The following is a 14,915-nucleotide window of genomic DNA, read 5'->3' as shown; positions in this document are numbered from 1 at the left end:
ACTCAATGATCTTAAAGATCTTTTTCAGCCTAAATGATGCTATGATTCTATGAAAATACTGCTTGACTACCTACTTGGCACTTCTCACAACAGTAAATAGTGAACTTCTCAGGAAAGATTTAAATCACAGTCACTGGAGTAAGTTATCATGTCATTTAGGTATCGTTCCTTTTACAAAATGTACCGCAGAACATTTACTAGTGTGTGATGAAGCGTCATAAATATTTAAAACAAGCCCACATTCGTAAGGGAGAAAGCAGATTAAGTTTTATGATGCAGCATAAACTAGATTTTTAGCTTTGGCTGCTGGCTGATTTGAGGCATACAATTCTCAGTGAGTGTCCAGCTTGGTACTGCAACTTGGGAAGAGTCTTCCCTGGTTTAAAGGGTAAAGAGCTCAGCTCTGCAACTCTTCTTTACAAAAATAATACAGGAGTAAACTCAAGGGGCCAGCTCAATGTTACTAGAAACAAAAGAGGTGAGCAGGGGTGAGACAAAATAGCTCTAGAGGCTCAACACCACATTGCTCTGTAAGTTGTGGATTCTCAGCTCTAATAAGCGAGTTGGGCTTGCAACAGGAACCTTTTGTACCTGTTTTGCACTGGTTCATATGATGGGTTGGTGTTCCAAGCAGTGTGACCTGGAATCTACAGAGCAACTGGAAAGGGGACACCCTCTCTGTGCAGTTCTGCCTTGGCACAGAGAGTAAATGAACACCAAAAGAACATCTGGTGGATTGAAAGCGTTGATGTCAGACCAGAACACAGACACACATGTATTGTACCAAAAATACCATGTTTTAGTTAATACACAGAAGAAAAAGCTTTTATTCTTTGTGTCAGTACAACTTCTAATCATCACAGCCTCAGTAAGAGAAGGATTCCCTGCGTAATTGCTGAGCAAGAGTGGTTTCCAGGAACTAATGCTTGTTCTAAACTCCATTCCCAGCTCCACCACAGGCTTCTTCTAAGTGTCAGCTGCACACAGCACAAGGAGACAGATCCTACTTTTAACTGCACTGCCTTGAATTTACCATCCAAAGTGGAAATACTGAGGCTTAGCTCTGATGCAAATGAGCATTTGCTCATTGGCACCATTGTGCAAAGGCATTATCTGGGTCAGGATGGGCTGGTGCCATGGACTGCCTGAACCCAGAGTCCCCCCCATTCTGCTCTCTACACCCATGGCTTGGTTCAAGCTCTGCTCTGCACGTGTGCAGCTGTCCACACCTCTGCAGGGTGGGTGTAAAAACACACAGATTTTTTGGGGCAATACGGGATGTAATGTAAGGGGTTGGCTCTCCAGGCACAAGAATCAGCTCCCCATGTACAGCTGACCAAGAAAACAAGAACCAAGTTAGATCACCTCAGGGAGTCAGGAGAATCCATTTCCACATTGTTTCTGTGGGATGTGTGGGGGACCAAGTGAAATAAGTACTCACATGCAAGTCAATGTATAAAATTACATTCTGACTTTTAAAAGAGGAAAACAAGAGACTGTTTTTATACTTTTAACTGACAATGATTGTAGTCCCTGTGCTCTTTTCTCTCTTTTACATGAGACAAGAAACCATCCCACCAGCTCTCTGCAGCCACAATGAAATTTCAGTAGGAGGAAAAAAAAAATCCCGTGATGCTGAGTCTAAAATATTGTTTTTTAAGAAGTTTAGTTCTTGTTTTGTCAAAACCTTGCTAAACCTTCCCTGGCATTGATCAGTTTGTTGGATGCAGAGCTCAAGCAGAAATACAGGCAGCAAAAACTGCATCATCAGCTTTGGACAACACACAGGAAGATTTGGCAATGCTTTCACAATTAAACAGATCAAGAGAGGTAATTTAATGGCCCAATCCAGAGAATCCACACTCATCAAATTGTCTAACTACATTGGAGAAAATGTTCCAAGTCTTTCAGTGGATTACTCAGTAACTAGTCTGGTGCAAATCAACTTGGAAACGAGTCTGCTTTGTCTCAATCATTTCAAAAAGACAGAAGGAAAGTATGGGGAACCAGGCTGATCCCTCAGCCAGGGAGGGATTTTCCTCTGGCTACACCTCACAAATGTCTCAATTTTTGACCATTCCTTTCTCACCATCCTAAATCCTTTGTGAACCCCTCTCACTAAGACAGCAATTCCAGAGTGTGTTGCAGGGCAATGAGAGTTGTGTGTCCTCACAGCTGCTTTGTGTGTGTAGATCCAGAAAGGTCCAGCTGTACTTTTAGCCAGAATTGAGTCTCCACATTCTTGGAACCGATTTTCAGTGGAAACTTGAAGTCTCCTCACTCCAAAACAGTGTTCACAAGAAGACATGAAAAAAATCTAATTTACAGGGAATATAAATATATATAACTTATTTTTTCTTACTATAATGAACTTGTCCTGACCACTATCAGTGAGAGGTCTGACTCTATGGACCACTCTGCATTGTGATTTCTGTGGGGCCAAGTTACCATCTCTGTTCCCCACACAGCATAGCAAATACAATGTTGGATAGTCACATCCAAAATATCATGTTTATGGAAATCAAATTGTCATGGCAACAGAAGAGGTCTTGCAAGTATTTTTAAAATAGCAAATTAACAAAGCCAATTTATGAAATATAAAATCCATTCTTTTATAAATGCTCTTAAACAGATACAACAAATGGTTTTCTACCTACAGAAGGCTTTCCTTTAATGCCATGATCTCACTTCACCATAGTGGCATATGTAATAGATATGCATGCAAATAAATACGTATTTTACACTTAAACCAGGAAAACTATTTCAGCTGGACAGTATCATACTAATGTCATCATTTAGCTTATTTCAGGTGAAATATTTTCACAAAAACATCATGATTCATACTTTGTGAAATTCCTGAACTTTTTAACATAGCGAACTTGTAACAATGGCTCATTATAATCTATTAGTCAACAGTAAATCTCAGTTCTTCAAATGCTTATTACCACTAACACTTAGTAAAAACGTACAAACAATTTTTAAAACAACATTCTTGTTTGGTCCAATTGAATTTTTTTCCCCAACACAATCACAAGATTAATTTGACCATTTAGCCCTTTTGAATTCTTTAAAAACTTATTTGTGTTTTAACTAAAACAAAATTATTATCCACAGTCTCAAAGCATTTTTAAGTTTTGTGTGGGTATTCACCAATGCTTGTGGCCAACTGCGAGTTCAGCCCAGATAACAACCTGCTGAGAGGCTGGATAATGCCCTATCTCATTTAAATTCATGTTCCCAAAGATGGCCTTAGTCCCCTGCACAATTCCTTGTATCAGCATTATTTCTGAAGTTGGAAATGCAGCACACGATGAACTCCTGCAGAGAATATGATTATATTTCCAAGAGTTCCACATTGATTGTATTCACCATTTCCTCTGACAAGTTTTGACCATGATCCACTCCAGGCATATCCTCTGGGTATGTTTACATGGGGACTTTTAATTTAAGTTAGTGTATCGCCCATCAGTTTCTATCAACTACCTCATTTATATTTACTTTTTTTCATGATCATATGCTGAAAGACGTGGATGTCCATGGTTTTGTCTAATATGGCAGAGTTGTAAATTAGTTAGTAATGTATCCTCTTCTTTAAATTTAAAAGCTCAGTACAATTTTGCCATCCTTCAGTGCTGAAAAATCATCACTCAGATTCTCCAAAACTGAGAATTTTAAAAAAAAAAAGAAAAAGGCAATTCATTCTTTCTTCCCACGGCCTCCTTTTTTTTTTTTTTTCTTTTGAGACAGGATCATTATCTTCAAATCCTGCTCCACAGCCGTAAGAGTTACATTTTTTTTTTTTCCAGAAAGCAAAGTTCTCATCTAATCAAGAGCCTCAGGGGATAAGGTTCTAAGGAAACACCAAATATTGTGTGAGTTGGGGTTGCATTGCTAGGCCTTTTGAGATGCTGTCAAGTAGTTAGAGAGAAATTGTTTGATTTGTAACTCCTTTGGAATGGAAACACTGAGTCTGAACTGTATTACAAGGCCTACATTGCTGAAGGAAGAAGGGTTGGGAGCAGCTTCTAAGTGGTAATATGGAGAGACAACAAACTGTGGAAATGAGTATTTTAAATCATATTTGAGTTCTGTCCACTTATTTTTTCCTTGACTCTACACAGAATGAAACCTAAGTTTATAACACGAGAAATCAACAAGTGAAATATAACTAGATAGAATGGCATGTGATTTTTTTTCTCAAGTTCTTAGAGTATTTTCATTTTAGGCCTCCACAGATAACATAAATGCTCACAAACCCTAGGAAGGGGAAGAGGGATTAACTTCTTCCCTTAACGAACAACCTCCTTATCTTCAGCAGAACCAAGGAAATTCAGGTTTCACACTCCTGCAATCTCTAAAGCAAGGTCAATGACACAAACTTTTATTTCTCCTGTGAGGCTGGGCCCTAAGCCTGTCAGTGATTAAAAGCCATTTGGACAGAGGCCTTAATAATATGCTTTAACTTAGTCAGCCCTGAATTGGGCAGGCAGCTGGACAAGATGGTAACGCAGTTCTTGTGCTCGAGGCACCAACTCGGGGTGCCCCAGGTCAGAGCGAGTCCAGCTGTGTTCTTCTGTGCGTCGCTGAAGCGACTTCAGCATCAGGAAAAGGGCTGCTGGCTGGGCTGGCTAGCTGGCTTCTCTGCACAGGGAACATGGCAGGAGCTGATGGGATCGGCTCACCTTAGCTCAGAGACAAAGGAAGAGAGAGGCTGTTCGGGTCTGGCTCCTAACAGGTTTATTGTGAGAAGTTTCGCAACCAAACGAGCTCGGAAGGGATGGAATGTGATGGGATGCTCCACCGAGGCTTGTCCTCAGTGTTATAGAGAATTTGAAAACTGCGGGGAAAGGGGAAAACAACCAATGAGTTACAAGCCAGGGGGGGATACAATTTAACAGGAACCACTGGGGGGAAAGCGAGAGGCGGGAGTTATAACAGAGAACCAGCGAACAACCGAGGAACTGGGAATTTTCCCGAACCGGGGGAGGCGGCTTGGACCCGGGCACCGCCCGGGGGGTGCAGCTTTGGCTTCTGAGCCACCCATCAACCCACCGTCTGAGCCTGCCCCTTCGGGAAACTGCATCCAGGGGATGGGCTGGGATTGACTGGCATCATGCTGCCCCAGCCCCGCAGTGGGCTGGGTCACCGCAACAAGGTGGGAGTTGTAGGTCCCTTCCAAACGGAACAGTCCATTCTGCTTTGCCTTCCACCAGCGTCTTTGCACAGTGCTACAACCAAGTCTGTAGGCATCCACCATGGTGCTGCAACTGTGTCACTTGGAAGTTGTAAAGTTCTACAATGAAGACAAGTCCGAAGACAGGAGAAAGAATGTCATCTGTCGGATTGACTTCTTATTGAAAACAAGACAAGAAAGCTCTCTTCATTTTCTCTTTTCCAGGTTACCTCTGAATATAAGTTTTCATAAATAATTGCAAACTCCAGTCTCTTTTACAAACCTTAGGACTATTTGAGAATCCCTTTACCATCCAATCACTTGTTTCTCCACAAAATTCAAAACTGGGTACAGATTCTAAAATTCACCTTTGTGCCAGCCACTGCCAACTGCGGGTGTGTTTGTGTTCAGGGTCCTGCACACAGGAGCCTGAGGAACCTGGTTTCAGCTTCCTGCTCCTCCCTTTATGATCCTGAACAGCTACAGAAACTCTCAAAGTTCTTTTCATAGTGGAGAGATTAAATGGCAGCGAGCTGCTGCAGGCAATGGTGCTTTATCAGGCTTTCTAAATCTCTCCAACACCCATTGATTCAGAGCAGGAGAAAATTCACTTCCTTCCTGCTATCCAGACTAGGAAAAATTCACCTGTCAAAAGCACTCTCCTCATCCAAGTTACTTTTACCTTCAAATCCTTTCACTCCTTTTCTCCTTTGCTGAATCTCTGCAAATGTACTTTTCTCCTTCTGGACTTGATTCTGTTTCTCTCCACGTCACACCCTTCATCTGGAACATCTCTCTAGCCACCTTAAAATTCAGCTGGTTTACTTGGCCATTTAGCAGCTCTTTTCTGCTGCCTGCTCCCACCTTCACTCTTAATCTTCAAGTACATCTATCCAAACTGCATTAAATAACAAACAAGATTACAAGATGCTGAGCAAACCCTGTCTCCTTATGTGTTCATTAAGTAATGAATATCTCCACAGAGCTGCTCCAACAACAGCAGTGAGCAAAAACCACTGAACGAAAACGTCCCTGGCCATTTCTTTTGTCTTCTATTTTGGTGGAAACAGAAGGCATGAGGGAGGCAGAGAAACTTGTTTGCATTTTAGCTGGTCTGGCACTGACAGCAATTCAAAGGCTGCAGCGCTGGGTTAGTGCACAGCTTGACAGCGAAATGAACCAAAAAGTCATTTAAAATGCAAGCAGAGCTCAACAGCTGACTTCTACCAACTGTAAGAAGCTAGGAGCAAAAACTAACCAAAGGACAGAAAGAGTACTAAATATTTGGACCAAGGAGCTACAAACTTGAAATAGTTTTGCATTTATTCAGATCACTAATTATCTGTGAACCTCTTTTGAGTTTTCCAAGATTGATTGTCATTCTAGGTGGTCCAGACTCTTCACGGCACAAAAATATTCCAGACTACCAAGTGGTGGTAAGATTGTGGAATGACTGTTCAATACCATCAGCCAAGCAAGTTATGTAATACAACTAGACTTCTCACTTAAATCTCTGTTATAAAAATAAAAGAAAATAAAATAAAAGAGGAAGTTAATGGTCTTCTACTTGCTGAAAAGAACAAAGACCTGCAGGTGCAGAAACCTGAGATTCAGCTGTTCTTGTGCCCAACTTTACCTCACTGTGAGGATGATCTACAGCTGATACCACCAGTACCAGTAAAGGAGCAGTAGCCTGGATGCACACATTTTACTGCAGGTCTCATTTCCCACCTTGCACAAGCACAAGCACAAATCACCATAAAGAACTTCATGACCTTTTCAGTGGAAAATACAAAACCTGACAGAGTGAAGTCTACGGGCAATAGGTTTGCTTTGTTTAATTACGGTCCCATGGACAAACAGCTTGTTTCTGCAGACTACCAGCATCACAGGCTGAAAGGCAATGTTAGCTAAAAAACTGCAGCAGTAAAGTTCACAAACACAAATTCACACAAACACTGGAGAAAACCTTTGTTTTCCACAAATGAGCTTGTAAATCACACAGATTCATTGGATTGCATGTGTATAAGAAAAAAGATATTTAAAAGGATCATCAATACCAAAAGTAGTTTTAGATTTTAATGCACAGATGTCTGAAAGCCCAAATTTCTTTTTTGCACTGTTTGTTCTACCATAGATAACAAAATGTGGTTTTTCCTTGAAATTCTTTGTTTCAATAATGAAGGCAATGGATGCTTGCTTGAGGCATCTATTTACCATTCCAACCACAAAAATAAAATAAGTATTTGTAATTTTATGCAGATCTTATCCCTTCAATTTTCTCAAGTGTTGTGTTCTGTACTTCTGTTCATCTCTTTGGAGAGCTCATTCTGCTCAGGAGAGCCTTGGTTTCTAATGAGAAGATGCTTGGCTTCTATAAACCAAATATTAAAGCCACATTCACACAGCTGAAGGTATGGTGCTTGAACTCTATCAAGACTGAATAAACAGATGGCAGAAGACTCATGGTACGGAGCTGACACACCCGGGAACGGGAGAGCTGCACTGTGGAACCACGGAAGAAAAAAGTTCAGTGGGCTGGGAATCACCCCTTCTTTCTGTAGCTGCCGTGAGAGGCTTTCACTCCTGAACTCCTCCACGGGCTATGTCGTGGCACATGGGTGGCTGCTCTCCTATCCTGCACTAACAGAATTTTATGCTACGTGTTTCAATTACTCTCTGCATAAAAATAGTGTACATGTGTAATGCAGGCTGTGATCCAAAAGTCCACCCCCTTCCTGACAGGAGCCATTAATCTCGGAGAATACCTCCGACTTTCAGATAATTTCACTCACTTCTCACATTTCCCTCAAGTTCCCCCCCCCTCCCCTTCGTTTACCCCCTCCCACACACGTGATGTCGAGAGAAGGAAGAGCAGAGAGGAAGGAGGGCAAGATTCCCATGTATCAGCTCCGGGAATGACAAGGAGCCAGAACTTCTCCCACGCTGACTGGCACATGGCAGCTCCAAGAGAACACAGTCTGCCAGCTAAAGGGCACGGCCAGCCCTTCTCCCATTTGCCATCTGCAGGGCTGGAGGTGCACACTGCTCAATCGTGCGGGAACGGGAGAACTGGATACACTTCCACCTCTGCTGACAGCATCATCTTCCATTCTCCAGAGCTCATCACTGCATGATTTGGCCCTGATGCCTCAGAGCCTGCTTCAGAAACCCAAAGCCAGACCAGAGGTTGCAATGCCTGTGGCAGAGCTGGAGCTGGAGGGCATGATGGCTTTTGCCACAGCACCCGGTGACTCCTCCCTCACCTTCCTCTCTTATTATCTCCTCCATTTATGAACCTGAGCTTGGGACACCTTTACTAAAGCTCAGTCCTACAGCCCTGTTAGACACAGATGAGAAAGACTGTGCTGGACCACGGAAAACTGATCCAAAACATTTCCAAGTGGTTGCGCCTATCACAGGGAATGGAGGGAATGTGTAATTTCAAGGCTATTCTGCAAAACAGATTACAAGTAGATGGGCTAATCACGATTTTTTACACTGCATTTGGTCTGAATTTAAAGTTTTGGCAAGGCAGAAGTTAACAGATCCCCTGGGTATGAAAAAATTCCTATGAACTACATCTCTTGTAACATGTATTGAAAGAGTAGTTAAAACCCAGTTTACAATGCATCTTAAAACCTGCAGTTCTGGGTCATTACATAAAACCCTGAAAATTAACCAACTGAAAAAAATAAACTGACTGTAAACAAAAAGAAAGTGTTACTTCTCCTGTCCAAATAGAGTACTACTGCAGAACATAAATAGCACAAAGGAAAAATAAACCAGATATTTAAAATTCTCAGATTTCACCCTCACAGGTGACTTCCATACCACAGCAAAGACAATTTAACTAAAAAAGTAGAGGCTTTCAGATGCTGAGAGTCTGCCCAAGGATTTGGTAGCCTGCATCAGACTGCAATTTCTATTTGGATATCACTGCTCTGAGGCATGGTGCACTAATGAAAACCTCAAATGCACCAGTCTCCAAGCAGTGGAAAACTTGATTTATTCAATGTTGCCCATTTTTTGTCTGCTCTGGTGGTTTTTGACCCTTCTTTGCAATTGTACTGCAGAGTCTACACATGAATGACAACTACATGCAAAACAGACGAGTGATGAATTTAGGGACTGAGAAATAGAGGACTTCCATTAACACCTAAACACAGTCACACTCTCCAACTAAGCAGGCAGAAATATACAGCAAGCCTGTGAAACATCATTTTAACATGTTATAAATCTGGACTACAAGAACTGATGGGAATTTTGCCATTTACTTCGTGGGGAACAGGCCCACATCCTTGATGTGAATACTTCACAGTGCTGCAAATCTTATCTATTTTACAAGTGTTGCTCAGCTCATTGAGATGGCTGAAGTGCAACAATGACACAAAATCTCTTTTTACCTTGAACATTCCTGCCAGTAGATTCGTGATCCTCCTGTTTCCCCTTGTGTGTGGGCTTTGTGATATATGACAGGATGTGGCTGAGATTGTAAATAGCTGTATTCTAGTCAGGTGTATCATCTCAGAGTAAGTTTTCGCTCAAAATGCATGTGAAATTAGCAACTTCATTAACAGAATGGCTTATTTATGTGCAAACTAAGTGCCATGCTTTGCATACAGAGCTTGGGATGCATCTCCACAACACTGCATTTTGCCAGTCTGTGGGGATGCCAAAGGGAAGGATTTCTTTTGATTTGTAGTTTGTTTGTTTTGCTACTTTTGCAGCAGGGTACCAGGAGGAACAGTGGTACAGCCAGCCAGATCGTACTGCTGAAATCAGCGCATCCAAGGGAAAACAAGTTTTAAAAAAATCTCCGCCTGTAAAAAAAAAGCCCCCAAAATAGAATTAAAACCATTTTGTGCTGGTCCAACCTGTCAGTGGTTACACAACCAACACGGCTGCATAGTCCAGATTCAACTCCCAAGCTTTCAACCAGCATGGGCTGGGAGCCCTGAACACTCACCTTGAGGAAGGAAGCGCTATCTGCTGTCCTTCTTTAGGCACCTTCCGTGTGAGGGAAGACACAACACTGACTACCTCTGGCAGACCCACAGCAGCAGCAGCCAGAGAAGGACTCTGGGCAGAGAACTACATTTCAAGCCAATTCCCGCATGAGGATGACTTATGGGGGTCTACCCTAGCAGGATGAAGGGAGAACACTGAGGGTTTTCTAGCGTGCTGTGAAAAGCAGCGCAGTGTGAAGCGTCAGATCATTCGGATGAGGAAAAGGGTGTGGTAAGTCAGGCTTTTTTCCTGTACATCTACGGTGAAGATGTGGTGTCTTCTATGCCAACAGAAAACAACAATCACTTTGAAAACTCTGGTTTTGAACTTCTCTCTCTGAAGTGGGAAACTAAGCCTCAGGAAACCTAAAACTCCATGACAGCACTCAACTCCAGAGTCTGCCTTTGATTCATCACTCCAAGTTCTTCAGGTGGCTGCACACAAGGGATGTGCGAACAACACATCTGAGCACAATGCATTGCATCTGGAAGCACACATACCAGTCCTTCCACAGGAAAACCCAGAGGTATTCCAAAAGGTGCAAGTTTTCCTCAGGAATACATCCACAGGTTCAGAGTGAGCATGCTGGAATAGCAATGGCTTGTACATGTTGCACACACTATCCCACCCACACTTAGGTAGTACTTTAATCAGAACTTTAAGAATTTACAATTTGTTAAAGAATTAAGCCACCTGAAACACATGAAGCAATTAAAGGCAGGCAGTAGCTCTTTAAAAGTAGGGCTAGGTGGAGGATACTCCTGTATCACAAGGAAGGCTTCTACAGTGGTCACAGTAGCAGAAAGAGCAGCCAAAAATGGACTATGAGAGACTTGAGGCACGAGTTAATGAGTTATGGATTATTTTGTTTGGTTTTCTATTAAGGTGGTTACTTTACTTTCAGCTAGAATACTGGTATTTAGCCTTGTGTTCCAGGGCTTTTGTAGTCTTCAAACTGTAGGCTCCTGTTACAGTAAGCAATTCCTAATTAAAGAGGAGGAAAAGGAAATATAGAAAGGATGCAGCCCATCTTAAGGATGTGTTACCTGAGCTCAGTAGAGACTTTGTATTGAGAAACTGCGGATCCCCAGTTTCTCTGGACAACGGTTCTAACGTTTTCCAGGGGTCTCCATAGAAAACCCGGGACGGTGGGCTCTGAAAGCTCGCCTTAGCTAGCGAGTGGTGCGGTCACCGTGAGCTTTGGTCTTCTGACTAAAATCACAGTTCGCGAGACCGCGAACAGCTGAATCGCTTCTAATCCGCACGATCTCCGCGCGGCGAGAACGGAGGGGTCGGAAGGCGCGGGGGATGCTCTGCCCTCGGCGCCGGGCACCGGCGCTGCCCCGCAGCGGCGGGGCGGGCTCGGGCCGGTGCCCCAGCCCCGGTCCCCGCTGCCGTGCGAGGGAAACGCGACTCTCGCCCGCTCCACTCGGTGGGGTGCGGGCGCTGCCCCGCGGCTCCCCGGGGACCCCGCAGGGCGCTGCCCCGGCCCCCGACGCGAAACTTTGCGGAGGGGCTCCTGCCTCCCTCCTTTCCTCCATCCCTCCCCGCGGTGCCGTCGGGGAAAGTTGCCGCCGCGGCGGGGTCCGGCAGCCCGGGCGGCCCCGCCGGGGCGAAGCAGCCGCAGGTGGGGAGGGGGACCCCGCGCCCCGGCTGCCTTCTCTCTCCCTCCCTCCCGCAGCATCCTTACCCAGCCCCGGCACGAAGGTGTTGAGGAAGAGGCAGATGACAGCCACGGGGAACGGCATGTAGGGGATGGCGGCGCGCAGAGGGCCCTTCTTCTCCCGGACCTGCACCACCACCCCGCTGGAAGGGGCCGTGCCGCCCCGGCTGGGCTCCGCGGCCGCCGCGCTCTCGCCGTCTTTGGGCGAGGGCTCCATGGCCGGCGCGGCCGTGCCCCGGCGGGACCGCAGCTCCCGGCGCCGAGCGCGCTCCCGCCGCCAGGCGCGGCCCCGCCTGCGCGCCCCCCGCGCCGACCCCTCCCCGCCCCCCGCCCCCCCCTCGCGGGGCTGGATCCCGCCTGCATCCCGGCAGATTCCCGAGCCCCTCGGCAGCCGCGCCGCTTCCCGGAGCGCTTCCCGAGCCGCCGGCGCCCGCAGCCGTGCGCCCCTCGCCTCGTCCCGCCTGGGCGGCGAGAAACAGGGCAAGGCGCTGTCCCGTTCCCCCGCTGGAATGGGGAAAGACAACTCCATATGAGGGAGCGCAGAAGCGGTGGAAGATCGCGCCCCGTGCGCCCTTAAAAGTAGAAGGTGTAAGAAAAGGTGTAAATTAAACCCACACGCGTTTAATTGTTTGAAAATCCCTGCGGTAAGGAGGAAAAGGGAGGAGAGCCACAAGAATTGGAAGGCAAAGAAAAAAAATGTCCCTGGAGAGCTAAACGCAGCTTAGGACAGTGTGGAAATGTGTATTCATTCCTCGGTGCCAAGAGACGAAACGTGCCTTTGTAGGGCTGGTGATTATTGTTCAGCACAGAATTCAGTGGGTGAAATGGGAGCAAAACTTGAGCGTGTCTAGGTAAAAAAAAAAAAAAAGAAAAAGAAAGACAATAATTGTCACTGCAGACGGGATTCAGCAGAGAAAACGGGGAAAATATTAAAGGCATTAATCCTGATATAAAATGTAAGTGTGACACGTATCCTTGCATGAGAGAGACGGTAGTCTGTGTCTTATTGTGCATTTGGAAGCTGTGTTTTTGCCGAGGAATTCCTGCTAGGAATTTAGATTTTAAGAGAAACCTTGAACTACTTTATTTATGCCACTTGAATACCACCTGACAATGCGTTATTCAACAGTTTAATTGATTAGAGTACAAATTAGCACAGCGAAAAAGCTGGGTAAGCTAAATGAGAGACATGCAGAATCTTCTTCCTAGGTTACAGTATTTTATTTTTCTACTTACTGGGCTTGAAACCACAAAAACATGACAACCCATGTAAAATCTCTCCTTTTTAACAGCAGGTTTTCTTTGCTTATCTTCTTCTTTGCTATCTTCTTATCTCTTTATTTTCTTTGCTTATCTTTTGGCTTGTCTTCTGAGTGCATTTCATACAAAAAAATCTTGTGACTTTTTAAAATTAAGCACATAGGACTTTTTTTTTTTGTTTAAGCACAAAGTTTAGACACGGTTCTGAAACATATTAACCAATCTGGCTTTTCTTGGGTTTTTTTAATGGTGACATTTATTTCTATCAAAATAGTTCGTGACAGCCTAGACCCCATATTGCCTAAACACAAAGCCATTGGAGAGATGCACCTTCCTCTTGGAAGGTTCTGATGTAACTGATAGGGACTCTGTCTTTCTCTGCTGGTTGATCAAACCACAGTCAGATGAGCCATCCTTATGGCATGAGTATGGATTAATTAGAGCCTGTACAAAGCAGAATCCAAGTTGGAACACAATCAATAACTTGCAGTGACATAATTCTCTATAGGTTCTGGAAATGGTGTGTGGGTGAGCCCGCATCACCAACAGTAAAAGCAAGCAAAAGGCCATTGTGAGAGTAGCCCAAACAGAAAATCAAAGACGAAGATTAATGAAAACAATATTTTGTCAGCAATACTTAATAACAAGTCGGCTTTTATGGAACATTTCCTTGGAATATCTCAAAGTGTGTGACAGATGTGAGTTAATTCATTTACTTCTCCAAGAGTAGCTGGCACTATGTAAGGCTTCCTCTACCCACTATTAAAATGCCGCCACTCCTAGACTGAGCTGCATCATTAATTTTGCTCTGCTGGTGCTCGTGGAAGTTCTCGGGCGCCTCAGGCAGGAGTTATGACTGTTTCCCGAGTATATTAAGGATACCAGCGTGTAACAAGTGGTGACATTTCCAAGCTTTTTTAAATAAGCAAATTGGTGGCAACATTACTCTGCTGAGGCTGCTCCTCGCTCCCCGAGTGGTGCGTGACAGCCATGCAAAGCATCTCGTGCTGCGTGCTTCACTCTGGCTGAGGAGACAGGAGGCTGTGCTGGAGAGCTTAAACCAGGAAAGGCAGGGATCCATGGAAAGGTGTGCTGGGACCTTAGCAAGGAAATGTGGCTCAGGGCTGAATTTATTTTTTTTTTAATGAAAATAAGGTTATTGTTTATAAAAAGCAGTGATATTTGGGTGTACTAAGAATACTCAGATTTCTTCAGATTTGATCTTTTAAAATGTTCATTTTGCTTCTCAGCATGAAAACAGCTCACAGAACTTATATATATGTATATAAAATATTATTTTTCTGCAGTTGAGACAAAAAATGTTTCAAAAACAGCAACAAACAAACCCAGCCTAAATTCAAAGTGGTGTTTCAGACCACGGAACTCCCCTGGCACAACAGTGTAGCACCAGTATATTGACACACAGGGCTGGGGACACATCCTCCTCCAGACTTCTCTCTGGAGAAGTGCTGCAAGATGCACTGTAAAGCTGAAGACAACTAATGCTGCTGTGTCAAGGGCAGGCACAAAAGAAGCTGAGATACCTTCATCTCCTGGGTGTCTGGTGAAAGGGTAGGTGGTGCTGGCCCAGGTGGCAACAAGGACCTCCTGCAGATGGCTGGGCCTTCCACACTCTTGTAGCCCTTAAAACCAGAGGAGTCTGGCCTCTGACTTCCTCTGGTCTTGCAAAGAGTACCTGTAGCTGTCTGTTCCTTGATAAGCAGGTGTGAACAGAGAACCTGTGTGTGAAATAGCCTTGTCTCAGTGCTGAAAAGGCTTAAGCTGGACCTTCTGATTGATGGTGGTGGC

At 44.5% G+C, this 14,915-nt stretch overlaps 1 protein-coding gene across 6 annotated transcripts in view; it reads right to left on the bottom strand.

Moving 5' to 3' along the window:
• STUM (stum, mechanosensory transduction mediator homolog) overlaps window positions 1-12,126 on the bottom strand; it is a 46,727-nt gene extending 34,601 nt beyond the window's left edge. For 4 of the 6 annotated variants that reach the window (XM_042051631.1, XM_042051630.1, XM_042051634.1 and 1 more), the window contains exon 1: window positions 11,874-12,126. In XM_042051631.1, coding sequence (XP_041907565.1) covers window positions 11,874-12,063 — 190 coding nt within the window. In that variant the 5' untranslated portion in view covers window positions 12,064-12,126. The remainder of the gene's footprint in view (window positions 1-11,873) is intronic. The other 2 variants (XM_042051628.1, XM_042051632.1) reach the window with 2 other exon arrangements.
• Between the last annotated feature and the right edge of the window lie 2,789 nt (window positions 12,127-14,915).

This window comes from Corvus kubaryi, unplaced genomic scaffold (genome assembly GCF_017639235.1).
Source record: "Corvus kubaryi isolate FWS band 111438036 unplaced genomic scaffold, C.kubaryi_AGA036_p1.0 76, whole genome shotgun sequence".
Taxonomy (NCBI): domain Eukaryota; kingdom Metazoa; phylum Chordata; class Aves; order Passeriformes; family Corvidae; genus Corvus; species Corvus kubaryi.
Note: the sequence above shows the minus strand (reverse complement) of the source record. Positions and strands in the feature narration are given on the sequence as shown.